The following is a 15,770-nucleotide window of genomic DNA, read 5'->3' as shown; positions in this document are numbered from 1 at the left end:
ACGCCAGTGAGGAGGTGCACCACTTTATTGCCAAAGTTCTGTGATTCATATTGCAGTTGAGGAAAGAGTTGTAGCATATCAAGATAGTTCATTCCAGACACACTTGCTTTTGTGAAAAAGAACGGCTAGTAAACCTGCCATCGGGATACAGCACAAAAAACGTTCAGTTTTGAGGAGTATCATTTACATTATGAGTGTTTACTTTTTCATTAACATGAAATGTTGATTCATCACTGAATGTGACACAATAAAGAAAGTCTTTATTGTCATGGTACATCATTTCATCTGTGAAGCTAGCACGCAAATCATAATCTGTAGGCTTTAGAGCTTGTAACAGCTGTGAACGATATGGATGCAGTTGTAAGCATTTCCTTCAAACCCTCCATACAGACGTAACTGGAATTGCTAATTTGCGGCTAGCCTTCCTAATGGATTTCCTAGGATTATACATAAAAGACTCTTACACGCTCAACATTGTCTTTGGACACAGTCAGCTTCCTGTACTCTTCCTTTACAAATATAGCCAGTGGTTTCAAATAGTTTATACCATTTATGAATGTTATTGTCGGTCAGGGGATCACGACAGAACTTCAAATGTAACGCATGTTGAAGAGTAATTACAGATTCACACTTTGAAAACTGAAACCACTTTCTATTGGGGGGTCGTCATCTTTCCTACTAACATTTTCCAGCGAAAGGCTCTTTCATTTCATGTATGATTACTGTATATGAAAGCTGAGAAATATTACATAACTTATATTCATTTTGAAATTGTATATTCATCATGTTATCAAAACAACTAATAATACAGATTAATATGCTTTATTAACAAAATAACAAAGCTACTTTTAGACAGGAATAAAAATAATATAAAGCTGAACATTTATTTAATATTTTAATTAAAAAATAACGTATATAAACATATATTTAACAACAAAATGAAATATAAATAAGAATATAGTAAACAAATTAAACATATTTTGATCATATAAACTGTGTTCAGAGGAACAATGTTAACAAAATTTAAGCTTTTATAATTACAGTCAGGATCTAAAAAAGATGAACAGATGCTCATTAAGAGGTAGAGAAACTAAATAATTTTTAAGAAAAACAAAAACAGCAAAAAACAACTTAATACTGAATTAATGAACACATAATGAAGAGTATATTTTTAATAATATATATTGCCAAGGCAAAAAACAATTTCTATAAAATGACATTATACAAGAAAAACTTTTAAATTGTTTAACCAAGAAGTATGACCACTATAATTTTACAACAAAAAAATTAACAAAGTGTAAAAATTATTGATAACAACTGATTAAAATCATTTCTATTAATGATAATAATATGTAATAACATACGATTTCTTTTTTACTAATAATGCTATCATTATGCTGACAAAAAATATTAATTATTTGATAAAATATCATTGTAATAAGATTTAAATTCTCCAAAACTTAACAAAATACATTATTTTAATAAAAATTATATTTTTCTGCATGACTGCCAATAGTTCAGATTTGTTCTTAATTACAGAGATATATTTGTTTTGTTAACAAAATGAGATAACCTTTTTTTTTACTAAAAAAAAGAGCTCAGAAAATATAACAATAAATAAGCAACATAATACTATTGCAGTGATAAAATATGGAAGACAAATATTACCGAATATAACTAACCTGCGACTACTGTGCAAGAAAGAGAGAAATAATATTGTGTCTTTTTGGAACAATCAGTATTAAGAATTAGTTGACATTAACAGTTTAATAGCACAAATGTGTTTCTTTTTTCATAAAACTATTTTTTTGTTTGGTGGATGTTTAAAACTATTGTTATATTTTATATTTATTTATTGAGATTAATAAAAATAGATTAGATAGAAAGAACATAAGAAAATAAATAATTTCAATCCTTATTTTTTGAAGATAAGATAATCCTCCTATTATAAAAATAACAGTAGTAAAATTCTGATTCTGTTTTCTTTATAAAATATTACTGTCGTTTCTGAATTCAGTCAGATGAGTCATGTATTATCAACACAGACTCATGGAAGTAGTAAATATTATTTTTACAAAGAAAAATTATAAAACCATATAGGTAATTAAAAAAAAAATTAATAACTTCTATTAAATGCACAACGGATCTCTTGATAAAAAAATAACTATTTCATTAAAGAGAGGGAGGAGGCAGGACCATATTTAAAATCTCAAAAATGTTTCTGCATGTTACTGCAAACTTTGTGTTTTGTTTTTTACATTTTAATTATTTTGTTTAAACATAACTTTATGTTTGCAGAAAAACAGATCAGCAAAACAAATTAAAATAAAACAATTATTATTAAAATGCAGAATGCTCATAAATTATTTGGTGTTAGAAGATAAAATATTTTTCAATCATAGTTACAAACATTTCACTTGCAATTCACAATTTTATGGTAAAAAGAAGTTCCATTAAAAATGGTTACTCAGTTATGTGCTGACCAAAAAAAAAAAAAATAAATGATATGGATGTAGAGCATACTTGCATCAATTTTTTATAATGCTAAGACTAAATGAAAATCTTTACTATTAGTGTCGAGCATTAATTGATATATTAAATGATTTAACTTCAATTGGAATTAATGATTTCTTTCAGTATTCAGTGCGCTGAGGGTAATACATCTAATTGGTGGGAAAGGATTATTAAGCTAATTAACAAAAAAATTAAGTCATGAAATTTTATATTAAAGGAAATTGTGTAACATAATGGTACAAAGTATAGCCATTTAAAAAAAAAAGGGCTATCTACCAACTGGAAATGTACATCAGAATTGTACATGAATGCAGTATTTGAGATTTAAAGCTTTTTACATCAAATCAGATTAACTACAGTGTCTGCTGTTTAGTTTACATTCAAGCGTTGTTTAAAGTGAATGTCCAAAAATTTTTTTTGCCAGAAACATTACAAATTTAAAAAAAATTGAACAGCACATTACCTTGAAATTTCTTGTTAAAATAATCATCAATAAAATGTTAACAAACACAGTCAATTTAACCAAAAAGTTCAGATTAATGTACTGACAAATTTTAACTCTGTAAATTTTTGGTAAAACAACTTAAGTAAACTTTGAACCTTACCTGAATGTTCACATAGATATGTATATCAGCCTAAATTTATATATAAACATTTTTAAAAAGAAAAAAAAATCATGATTAACAGAAAAATCAGTTTTTTATTTATTACTGATAAAAATAACATCTAACATAAAAATTCACATGAAAAAATAAGTTTTATCGGTACATCTATGAATAATCTAACAAAGTAAATAAAAATGTTACTACTACTACTACTGATAATAAAATTTCTCAGTTCAGAAATTTTTTTAATTCTCTGAGTTGTATTAAGAAAATAAAACATTAATTATTGGCACATAAAATATTAGAGATCACAATACTTGTATTCATTGCAGTATGACTAATACAGTCATATAGTACTGATGTCATAAAAATATATTATTTCTTAAATTTTAGTTTTAAAATATAGCTGCTAAGAATTAATAAAAGCATATCATACAACAGAAAACTTATGAATAAAGAAAATGAAATAAAAATGTCTTTAGGATAAGTGTTAACCTGACTTAAAAAAAAAGCAACTGTAATAAAAACTATTCCTCAATTCACATTTTAACAAAATAAATACTATAGTTGATATAATAGTTTATAACATCATTAATGTGTATTTATAAATTGAATTTTTATTATATGACAGTTAGGAAGTATGTATATTTTTGCTAAAAAAGATAAATGCCATTAAAAATGAGTTAGAGCTTAGGAACCTGAATGTAGCAAATGAAACCACTCATTATGTTTTACATTTTTCAGACTTGGGTGTATATTGGGGTCTCATAGCACTTAATAGCCAGCATGATTTTTTTTTATAGATCATATTTATATAACCAAAACTGGTGAAAGACAAAAAAAAGTTCCAATTGGCCCTAAAAGGACTAATTTAGATATCCAACATGTATACATGTACGATTCTACATGTAGATAATGTTCATTTAATTTTAATTCTGTTCAAACCTTGGTCAACTGAATTCAATTTCAGGTCAAAATTACATTTTGATAAAAATTCTTAAAAATAAAGTGAATGATACATGGGCTGTAAAGCAAACTAGAAAATTACTGAATAACAGACACAGAACATCCTGAAACACTGGAAGAAACAACTTTTTCCAGTTCAGATCTTCTGTCATTGATCACTCATTTTAACAGAAAACAATTGCTACTTTCATCTGCAAATCTGGTTTCCATATAAAATAACTTTAAAACAACTACTGTGAAATGGCTTTATTATAAAAGTTTTGTAATTAAATAATCTAAGAAGAAATTAATTACGTTTTATACTAGATATAATAATATCATTCTGATTATGTTGACATTCCAAGATGTCAACATCTTTGAAATGACTTCAATAAAGTTTCCAGTCATTTTTCCATATGAAATTTAAAGACTACAACAGACCTGACTACAACAGATCTGGCTTTACCAAACTGGCTGTTACTTTGGTTTTTTGTACAATTTCTGGATATGATACTGAGACAGACAATTCCATTAGTAAAGAGTCCTACTTAGCTCTAATAAACTGGTGGTTGCCCTGTGGGCTACTAATAGGTGCTGCTAATGTAATATCTCAGATGGAACTTGGGTGATGGCTGACCTAATTCCCATGATGTACATCCAACCAAGTGATGAACTAAATAATAAGGAAAGGAGAAGAAAAAGAAGGGGACAATAACCCCGAGAGGGAGTTCCTCTGATAAGATGTATTTTTTCCAGATACTTTGCCAGAGAAAAATTTGGCCTAAACTTTCTTAGAAATCTTTGCAAAATTAAAGTTTAATAATGCTTATTTTACAGACTGCTGATAACAACTTTTAACATATTCATGTGCACATTTTCTCAAATTTGTCAATGAACTTAATGCAATAAATTGAAAGTATTCAAATAATTGTATTCTTGATGTTATAAAATCTATAAACATATGCAGATTACACAAATAATCAATGTGTATTTAAACAAGAGAGCTAATTTACCTTTAAGTTAATTTTTTATTTTTATAAATTCAGCTATTTTGAAAAAGTTTAATTTGTTCAGATAGTTCTGCAAAGCTTATACGCATATGGGAATCATATTTCCAACATGGAGATATGATATCAACATATATATTTTGTGGGCATGTGGGAGGGCATGGTAATCTTGCTCCACTTTTTAATGCCATTAACAGTTTAGCTTGATCCAGTTCAGAATCATCCTTAAGTACACTCAAGCATGGATCTTCACCATAAGAAAACATTTCAAATAATGTCACACCATATGACCAAACATCTGAACGTGTAGAAAATTTTCCACTCTCTAATGATTCAGGTGCATACCTGTAATAAAAATAATACAGATCTTATATATTGCATATATATGCAGAAAACATTTCCACAATGACACAAAATATATCTAATACTGGGAAAAAACTATGAAATAATTTTAGAGAAATGTAGTATAACTATGTCTGAGATACCAATTTATAAGCACAAAATTTGTTCACTGCCATGCATTAACAAATGTTGAAGTTTTGATGTGACTTTTAAATCTCTCTAGAGGCCAGTACAAGTTTATTTACTTATATTTATTCTTTAAGTAGCTAGTAAGGTACTACATCCATTTACAGTTATTGATAGTGAAAATAAGAAATAATTTTTATTCTATGGGAAAAATGCCAAGCCAGATCAGTATTTGAACCCAAAATCTAACAGACGAAAGACAAAAACCACATGCACTATGGAAGTTAATAATATTTCTGATAGTCAAGAAACAAACATTATTTGTCAAAAATTGCAACAAACTGGGCTTTTATAGATCCAAAACACTGCTACATCACGTAACCAACTGACACAAGTTTTGAATTTTTCCTTCCAACTGAAACTGGATGATTCTAGTTTATATTATGATGTTTGTATGACAGCTCAAAATGATGAATCCAAGTATCTTTATCATGCGATCTAAAAATCAGTTACTATCTTCTGCTATAACATGTGTTAAGTTCTGAAAAAAGTGAATTTGAGGGTTTTGGTAATATTTAGTCTATGGTCTTCGACTCACCTTAAACATGTTTTGTGGAAATGTATCTTATCGTGATGGAACGGACAATGTGATATTGCACTACATATTTCAACAATTTTTTTAAGCAACAGTCCTGGTGAATAAAATCATTAATATGATTTTACCAAGTGTCAGTCAAAACCTACACTGGTCTTCTATTACAATGAAAATCAGTAAGACTTGCTCTGTCTGATTTAAACTACTCATCCACTTATAAAAATCTTCAAAGTTAATATATTTTTTACTACACTGTTTGCGAGTAAATTTCGCCAGTTTTATATCTTCAGAAAATAAAAATTTTATCAGAGCATCCTGTTCTTCCACAGTACATGTTTAAAGTGAAGCCAACATTTTGAAATAAAACAAAAGATGTTATAATAATGGACATTTTTTTTGAACAGCTAGTATTTTCTAGGACAGGAATGCCAACCTGAATGTCAAAACAGTTTTGTTTATACTATTAAATTGTTTCTCCACTGTTGACATTTATCTCTTTATTATTGAATGAGACTTGTATGGTGACAAACAAAAAAAATCATAACTTATCAAATCAGTCACAATTGATGTTATAAGAAATACCCAAACCACAGATATGTGGGTGGGTATATGCAGCAATGAACAAGTTAAATATTAAAAAATATTACTTTTAAACAAAAGAATACTAGAAAAATTTTGTAACTGACTTAATTAATATTATTATTTAATCATACCATTTAACAGGAAGTTCACGACTAGTCTTCAAAATGTAATAGTTATTACTTCCCATAACTTGAGCCAAACCAAAATCAGATATTTTTACTTGATTATCGCTAGCTACCAAAATATTTCTAGCAGCTAAATCTCTATGAACAATATTTTTTGTTCCAAGATATTCCATGCCCTTGATAAAAAAAAAAAAAAAATAATTAATGATAAAGAATAGAAATGCATAAAATGTGTGTATAATAAATAAGATAATTATTACTATAGGGTTGGGATCAAATGCTAATAAAAATCATATTATATTATAAAACATAATTATGAAGTTTATGAAATAACCATTGCTAGTTAATTATACATAACACCAAACACAAGCATACACCAAATGCAGTTTTATGTTTTTTTATTGTAACATAGAAAATTTGTCTGCTTACATATTTTAATAAAGATGAAATGAATGAAAGGATAAGACATTATATAAAATATGTATACAAAAGAATGACCTGATTTTAAATAGATACATATCATAATAAAAATATGTTACAATTACAAGACAAACTGCATACTATTCATATATGTTTAAAATTTCACTTGCTATGTTATAAATGTTATGTCTCTATCTGTTGTACAGATAACATCAAGATGGTAGCTGAATTCTTCTGCAATGCGTTACACACAGTCTTTTGTAACAGAAGTTACTGAAGCTGTAATTCTGGTTTTCAGATTACCCAAATCAGCAGGTAATGTTGTAGTGGAACTTTGTTTTATATATCCCCTCAAGACAAAGTCACAAGGTGTAATGTCTGGGGCTCTTGGGAGCCAAGAGTTATAATGCCAAGTCTTGGGCTTCCATATACCTTATCCAGTATTGAGGTGACATTTAATTTTTCATTTAGAAAAGAAAAGGCTATAAATTTTTGTAAATGAAACTGGAGAAAAATATTAACTTTTGGTGAATCTTGCTCCTGCTGTATAATCTTGTGTGAATTCTCAAGTCCTCATATGAGAACATTCTGATTTGAAACTTTACGGCTTAAATGAAATCTTGGTTAATCACTAAAAATTAGCTGTGGGAAGAACCTATCGTCTTGAGTGGTCGCAAAAGTTTTATGATTTTGAAATTGGATCATTCTTTTTGATATAAACCATGTTATTGTCACAAAACATTAGTATTATTGATGTACTGTTGAAATTAATTTTTTTTTGTATATTTTTTACTGTTAAAGCATTCAAAGCTTATTTAACAATTGTATTATTTTTTTAAATTAATAATAAAGAAATAATTCACAAATGCAAACACCATTTTAAGATATTCTGAATTGAATTGGTGCATCATTTATTCTGTAAGTATCAAATCTAACAGAGGAAGAGTTACAATGACCGTGGGGTAAAGCTAACCAATGATAATTTTTCTTATGTATAATATAATATAAATTTAAGCTATAATATACATTTCATGCTAGTAATGTAGAGAATAAATATAATAATTTCAAAGAATTTGCTATTAGTTGTTTAATTGACATGCCCATAATCATCATTAAATAATCAATAGAAATTAAGTGGTACCCTAACATTACATTCTTAAAGAAATTTCCTGAAGATACTTTATCAAAACTTTCTAAATACTACTGTTATGAAAGTAAAGCATCAAACTGACTTAAGACAAAGTATAAGCAAAGAAAAATCTTTATGAAAAGATATTAACTTTGCTAAAAGAAAATTTCTCACTAAACAGATACTTACTAAACTTTCTATGCAATAAAAGGGTTTCTCAGAAAGTTCTTGGTCTTACAAAGAAACAAAGAAAGTACAAGATTATCTGAAATTATTTTTTTATATTTCAACATAGTTACCCAGCAAATTTGATTCATTTAGATCAATTATTTTTAAAATTTTAAATACTTTCAGTATAATACAAACTGTCCAACTCAGCAAAATATGAAGCTGTTTCAGCTTTGATCTCATAATTTGAAGTTAATCTTCGCATCCAGCGAGCCATTTTTTCAGGTTTGGGAAGTAACTACTGGGAGCCAAATTTGGTAATACAGAATATATGGAAGCACTTCAAAGCAAAGGTCATGAAGTTTTGCAGCAACAGCCAAAACCAGTATGCAGGTGTATTATTGTGAGGAAATAGCATTTTATTTTTCCAGATTTGGACATTTATCTTGAATAGCAACTTTCAATCACTCCATTAGTGAAACATATTATTTTTAATCAGTGATGGTCCTGTCTTTTACCAGGTAGTCTACAAGCATCGCACCATGAGAATCTCCAAAAACCATAACCATAACTTTTTCTGCAAATGGAATCATTTTCACATTTTTTGGGACACTTTCATCTACTCCTGCCCACTGGTCTCTGGTGTGTAATGTTGAATCCTTTTTACATCTACTTTATAAAACATCAAAGAAACTCAGCAGAATCGTATTTAATCTCAAGAAGTGTTCAGTTAAATGCATTTCTGACTGATTGTTAACAAATGCTTCACCCATCTAGCAGAAAGTTTTATCACACCCAAAACAAACATAGCGGAAACAATCTATCAGATGTTTGCGATGTCAGCAGGTTCGTGTACCTTCAATTGCAATTATTTAATATGGCATAGTGGATTTTAATGATGATTTTGTTGGTCATAGTGGTTTTTGGGAGTCTAAAGCATTCATAATTTTGAACGGATGTACAACCACATTAAATTCAGCAGCCCACCTTTTTATGAAAGTAAAAGGAAGATTCCTTTAAAGTGGAATCTAGCTTTTTTTATATGTCTGTATGTCTGTTGGGGGGCAAACCTTTTAAAATTAAAGTTTTAAACAGCTTGAACTTCAATTTTTCAGAAAATAAAAAACTTGTTTGATCTACTCGACAAAAACCAATAAATAAATGCACGCCTTTGAAACTTAATAGCATCCTATCTAAAGGATCATACCTGACACATATTGCAGTCATTCGGTCATACTTGCATCAGCCTGTGCAAGGCCGAGTAGTATATTAGGATCATTTCTGAATGATCCTAATATACTATGCCTTAACCTAGTGTACCTTAAGTTTTTAGCAATAATTCCTCTTGAAAAACAACATATGCTACTGATGTAACTGAATTTAATACTGGTCACATATTTACTGAATTGGAAATAAACATTTTTATTTCAATAAACAACAGCTAATGTATGACAATAGATTACAGGAAAACTAATTTTATTAATCCCTTCAAAGCAATAAAATATATTTGTTAATATTCCAATTAAAAAAAAAATTATACATAAAATTACACCTTCTGAAACACTAAGAATAACTTTTGATTTCATAATTGTAACATTATCAGTGAGAATCTTGCTCTACAAGTGGCTTGTTAAAAAAATCCAATTTTAATACTTTTATCCTAATGCAGTATTATGCATACACATTACGCAGGTATCAGTTCTACTTCAGAAATTAACCTCTAACAATACCTTGATATTTTCATACTACAAAAGTAAGCAATTAAAACACTTTTTTGAAAAGTAACCTCCAAATATAAAAAAAGGTTCTGTAAAAGTGGTGATGTATGAACTTGCTCTACATGAAATAATATATATATATATATATATATAATATTTTGAAATAATATATTTAGGGCAGTATGATTTTTTACTTTTTAACTTTACTTTTATTCTTTGAAAAAACTATCAAGAACATGAATGTTAAATGCAAAAAAAAACCAAAGTCAACAGCTGCATAAAAAAAGGGGAAATTAATATAGATTCAACAACAGGTGCATCAAGAAGAGGTGTCAGCAAGTGTTCTCTATGTGTATTTATATTTATAGGTATGAGTTCTATGAGGAAGGTATGGAAAATGAATAAACCCTAGTGTTGAAGAAATAGATTAATATGTTTAATATTAGTATACATTAAACATTATTTTCAAAATTTATGTCTTGAGCATTTAAAGAGAATAAGTATTTTGTCTTGCTTTTCAGTAAAATACAAAGTAATATTGATTCTTCTTGGCCCACTCATGAAACTAAATGCACTTATATTTGAAAGTATATATAAAGAAACTCATTGCTTTTACACATATTTAACTTATTTTAAATGTTTTCTCATTTTTGGTAATTTGCGTAAAATAATATTGCTTCATTAAACAAAAAGCAGTTGTTAAATGGCTAAGAGGTCTGTGTTAATTACCTCTTTCTATATAAATGTGTAGAATGTGCAAGATAAAATAAAAATCAAACTGAACATTATATGATACATAAATTAAAATTAACAAATGAAGTAAAATTTTAAACCTGAGCAATATCAAGTGAAAATTTAAGGAGGTTTTCAGGATTCAACTTTTCTTTGTAAATTTTTAAATAGCACTGCAATGAACCATGCTGCACAAATTCCATCACAAGGCTTATTTCTGGTTCTTGAATAATTCCCTTAATTTCAACAATATTTGGATGCTTTAATCTCTGCAAAAAATAATATAATTTAAATAAAAATATTATAAATGTACATTTTTAAAACAAGTCACAATAAACAAATTGAGTTTCAAAATTAGTATTTTAAACCACAAATGCTGAGCTAAAATTCTTAAAATTTAAATGTCCTGTTAAAAAGATGTGATACAATACTTTGTATTTAAGTACATATTTTTTACAATGGACTTACTTTCCAGGAAAGATTCAAGGTCTTAAGTTCCTCAGTGATAAAAAACGAATGAATTTAGAACTTAGTATTGTGTGCAATTTATTTATACTGTTTCTTTTTATTGAGTTAATGTTTAATGCACTGAGTGACTGTAGACATGATTGACTTGAATGTGTAAAGAATTTCTTTAAACTAAGAAGGAAGACAAACAGACATAGACACATATCAAATGTTGAAAAAGGTTATTTTTGTGGCAAAAGTACAAGTCAGCTCAAATCTATGTAATTAAATTTAATTAAATTAATTAGATTAAAGCTCAAATTGATTAAAGTATTTTAAAAACAACATCTCTTTTGGAGATGCAAACATTCTGGGTGCTCTTCTTTTAAATTAATTTGACATTTTGAATCTATCTGTTAATTTAAACAAGTCAAGATAGTGATTTTTCAGAACCGCAGTAAGTTAGAAAAAAGTGATGGATACAACAAAATAGACAAAGGCATAGAATTCTTAATTGGTATAAGTATCTGGAGAATATTTTAATGCTAATAATGATATTTGTGCCTTACCTAACAGAAAGATTGTCAGTTGCCAATGAATCATTGAATTCAGTTTGAGGGTATAATGAACAATAGGTAAATAACATTCAATGTTAAGACAAAGCTATTCAATGCCATAAATAAACTCATCAAGTTATCTGACTCAGGTTTAAGGGGATGAAGATCATCAATTAAAAAAATTGCAAAGATTTTTCATTAAACAGTTTTACCTTCCAGTATAATATCCCATATTATGTGGGCAGTTTTTGTCCACAGTAAAAACTATTAGGGGTACTGGACATCCACACCATTAAGGATTGATTTGAATTTGGGAGAACGGCATTATATAAGAAAAAAGAAACATTTCATACATTCAATGAATTTTTAATGTCATAAGTGAACCGATAAATTTGAATTATAGACCTTGGTTAGTTAAAATTTTAATTGTTCACTTTGTAATGTGGATATCTTAAAAAGATATACTTCATTTTATTTCAGAGAGCCTGATTTTCAAATAGCTTTGAAAGAAATAGTTTGTTTAAAATGGGTTGTCAAGGGCCAAGTTTAATGATTATCTGAAAGAGAAAAATTATCGTCTTGGTAAATTATTATAAACAACCTTGAAAATATAAGTGGGAGTACTTACTACCCAAATTAAGTGTCTGTAAATTAAGTACTACTACCCATGTAGTAACTGCACACAGTATGTACAGTGTACACACAGTATATACGTCACAATTTTAATTTTGTATTACTTTCTATTCATTCAAAACAAAAATTTCAGATACAGAAAGCATGCTTTAATTACTTCATTAATGAATTATTAATAATACACTTACAAACTTATTTATAATTCACTAAGTTACTTGCTGTATTCCGTATTTAGAAATTTTTTCACTGTTAAATATCTAGTTGTTTATTTATTATAGTCAATCTCTGCTGATAACAATTGAGTTATTTAACTTAAAAGTACAGAAATTTGTACTTTTAGAAAAAAGTACAAATTTGTTATAGCTATAAATAAAACATAATTATTATTACTAAAAAATTTACATAGATAATAAATAGTACCTTCATTATAGATATTTCTCTTTCAAAGTCTAACAGACTTGTAGCTATTGAACCTGATTTAAGTTTCTTTACAGCAACAGTTTTTTGTTCACCGTTTCCATCTACTGGGTCCATCCTTCCTTTATAAACTTCACCATAGAAACCCTGAATGCATAATGTAAAAAAAACTTTATTTTTTCAATACATTACTAAAAGTTGATAATGTAGAAACTGGTTTCATTTATTAAGTTAATATATTTTTAACCTATCATTGATCACTCTATATGAGTAATATTCATAGTTCACCACCCCAATATTCATAGTTCACTGAAATTAATTTTCTTTTTTTATCATCATACTGGAGCATGTAAAATAGACTAATTAAGACCATGGCTTGGTGCTTTTTAGGATTTACAATTTATCGTAAGATCATCTCTTTCTTCTCTGTTTTATCCTAATGAAAAAGTTTTTCCAACATATACAAGGATAAGGTCTTTACCAACATTAAATTAATTACAGCATTGCACATGTAAAATTACTCGTTACCACAGATGTGAAGCTTGTAAATCACTCAAGATACAAGTGACACCAGGAGATTTTCTTTCTCTGAGTAATGTTTACTATACAACATGTTCCTAAAGTGAACAGACTGTAGGTTCACTCGCATAGCTTGATATAACATTAATTTCAGTAGGGCGGTAGGCTACAATATAATATGTTTAGCCTAGGGTAGAGCAACAGTGAACCACTTCACTCTCAAATTTGATAAGTAAGGTGAAAACAATTAAGTTACTACAGAATAATTTTTATTATAAATTATTTAATTAACTAAGGGCAGTTTATCATTAGGGTATTACGGTATAAACAAAGCAGAGATATTTACTGATTCTATGCAAGCTTTTTTTAACAGTTTGTTTGCAAATTTTAAATGAGTCATATTAAGTGAAAATAAATTAAAAATCCAATTACTTTAGTAAAAGATCCAAGTAAAAAAAAAATAATAAATGCAACACTTACGTTCATGTAAGATTGACTTTACAGTAGGTAGAATTGCAAATGTTAAACTGCAAGTTAATTGAAAGTTAAACTGCTAATTAAAATCAAAACTCAGATATTTTGAATTTATAGACAAATTTCATACAAGAATCACCATTTTATACCTGTCCTATTCGTCCATCAAGGATTACTGTATACTCTCCATCCAGTTCTAGAATACTTTGTATGGATGCTATACTAGCCATACTATCCAAAGTAGTAGTAGTAGTTGGAATATCAAACTGTACAGAAAATACTGTTGATGACATATCAGGAGAAGACTGGTCATCCTGTAAGACAAATTCCATAATTTATATGAAAAAAAAAAACAGTTTACAGTTTAAAAAAAGACACATACACTACAATGCCTCTCATACAAACTTATCTATAAATTAGTTATTTTACTACTAACAAATAAATGGTCGAATTTATAATAAATGTGAAAAAGTTTTAAACTTGAATTCTACAAGGCGATCCAGAAAGTAATTTAATTTATTTATAACAAATAAAAAAATAAAACCAATGAACTTTGTATAACATACAATTTAAATTACACCTTTTAACCTACTTTTTGCACATTCCCTTGTTCCTGACAAAATTGAGGCACTTCACGTAATGTTTCACAAACTTCTGAATCACATCATGGTAATATTCTATTGCCAGAGATTTGAACACCCTTCCAGAGATGGTATTACTAGATGATGAATCTGGGCTGTAAGGAGGATGATGAATTGCTTCTCACTCAAACTGAATTCAAAATTTGAGTACCTATGTGGTATTTGGGCTAGCAGTAAACATGCATACATCAGTATGACTTGATATATATATATATATTCACACAAGAGGTCTGTTCAGAAAATAACTGAACATTTTGAATTACGTGCCAACAGAGATATTTAGTGATGTTGGCAGCATTGTGTTTCACATAACCTCCTCTGTAACCACATCTTCTTGGAATGTTGATATCTCGTTTAGTTTTCATGTTGTTGTTATTTGAGTGCAATGTGTTTAAGTGTTAGTAGCAATTTTTATAATGTGCGATTTTTGGGAGCAATGACATGACGTAAAATTTTGTGTGAAGCTTGGGAAAACTTTCACAGAAACGTTTCAACTTTGAAACAAGCTAACAGAGATGATGCTCTGGATCATACGCAATGTTACAATTTAAAATTGGTCGTCAGTCAACTGAAGATGACCCTCAACCAGGAAGACCTTTGACTTCAACTGTTGGCACCCAACATGTTCAGAAAATCAACAATCTGGTGCATGAAAATCACTGATTGACTGTCAGAGAATTTGCAGAAGAGGTTAGCATCTCAACTGGATCATGCAATGACATTTTGACTGAAAAATTGAACATGCATCGAGTTTCAGCAAAGTTTGTTCTCGTTTGATCACAGCAAAAAGAACATTGAGTGGACGTTTGTCGACAACTTCTTGAACAGGCCAATAACGATGAAACATTCATGCAAAGAATCATAATGGAAGACAAAAGCTGGATTTATGGCTATGACTCTGAGACAAAAGTTGAATCATCAAAAAGTCGCATATTACAAAAATCGTTACTTAACACTTAAACACATTGTACACAAACAAAAATAACACGAAAAAACTAAACAAGACATCAACAATCCAAGAACATATGGTTAGAGAGGAGGTTATGTGGAACACAGTGCTGCCAACCGGACATC

The 15,770-nt window shown here is 28.5% G+C and overlaps 1 protein-coding gene across 1 annotated transcript in view; it reads right to left on the bottom strand.

Moving 5' to 3' along the window:
* Positions 1 to 893: 893 nt before the first annotated feature.
* The window catches only part of hop (tyrosine-protein kinase hopscotch), a 92,564-nt gene continuing 77,687 nt past the window's right edge, over positions 894 to 15,770 (bottom strand). Inside the window, exons 13-17 of the mRNA XM_075360114.1 lie at positions 14,205 to 14,369; positions 13,066 to 13,209; positions 11,110 to 11,277; positions 6,848 to 7,017; positions 894 to 5,416 (exon numbers count right to left, since the gene is read on the bottom strand). Coding sequence (XP_075216229.1) covers positions 5,107 to 5,416; positions 6,848 to 7,017; positions 11,110 to 11,277; positions 13,066 to 13,209; positions 14,205 to 14,369 — 957 coding nt within the window. The 3' untranslated portion in view covers positions 894 to 5,106. The remainder of the gene's footprint in view (positions 5,417 to 6,847; positions 7,018 to 11,109; positions 11,278 to 13,065; positions 13,210 to 14,204; positions 14,370 to 15,770) is intronic.

The sequence above is a fragment of the Lycorma delicatula genome, chromosome 3 (genome assembly GCF_047948215.1).
Source record: "Lycorma delicatula isolate Av1 chromosome 3, ASM4794821v1, whole genome shotgun sequence".
Classification (NCBI taxonomy): domain Eukaryota; kingdom Metazoa; phylum Arthropoda; class Insecta; order Hemiptera; family Fulgoridae; genus Lycorma; species Lycorma delicatula.
The sequence above is the reverse complement of the archived record's forward strand: the minus strand, read 5'-3'. Positions and strand labels throughout refer to the sequence as shown.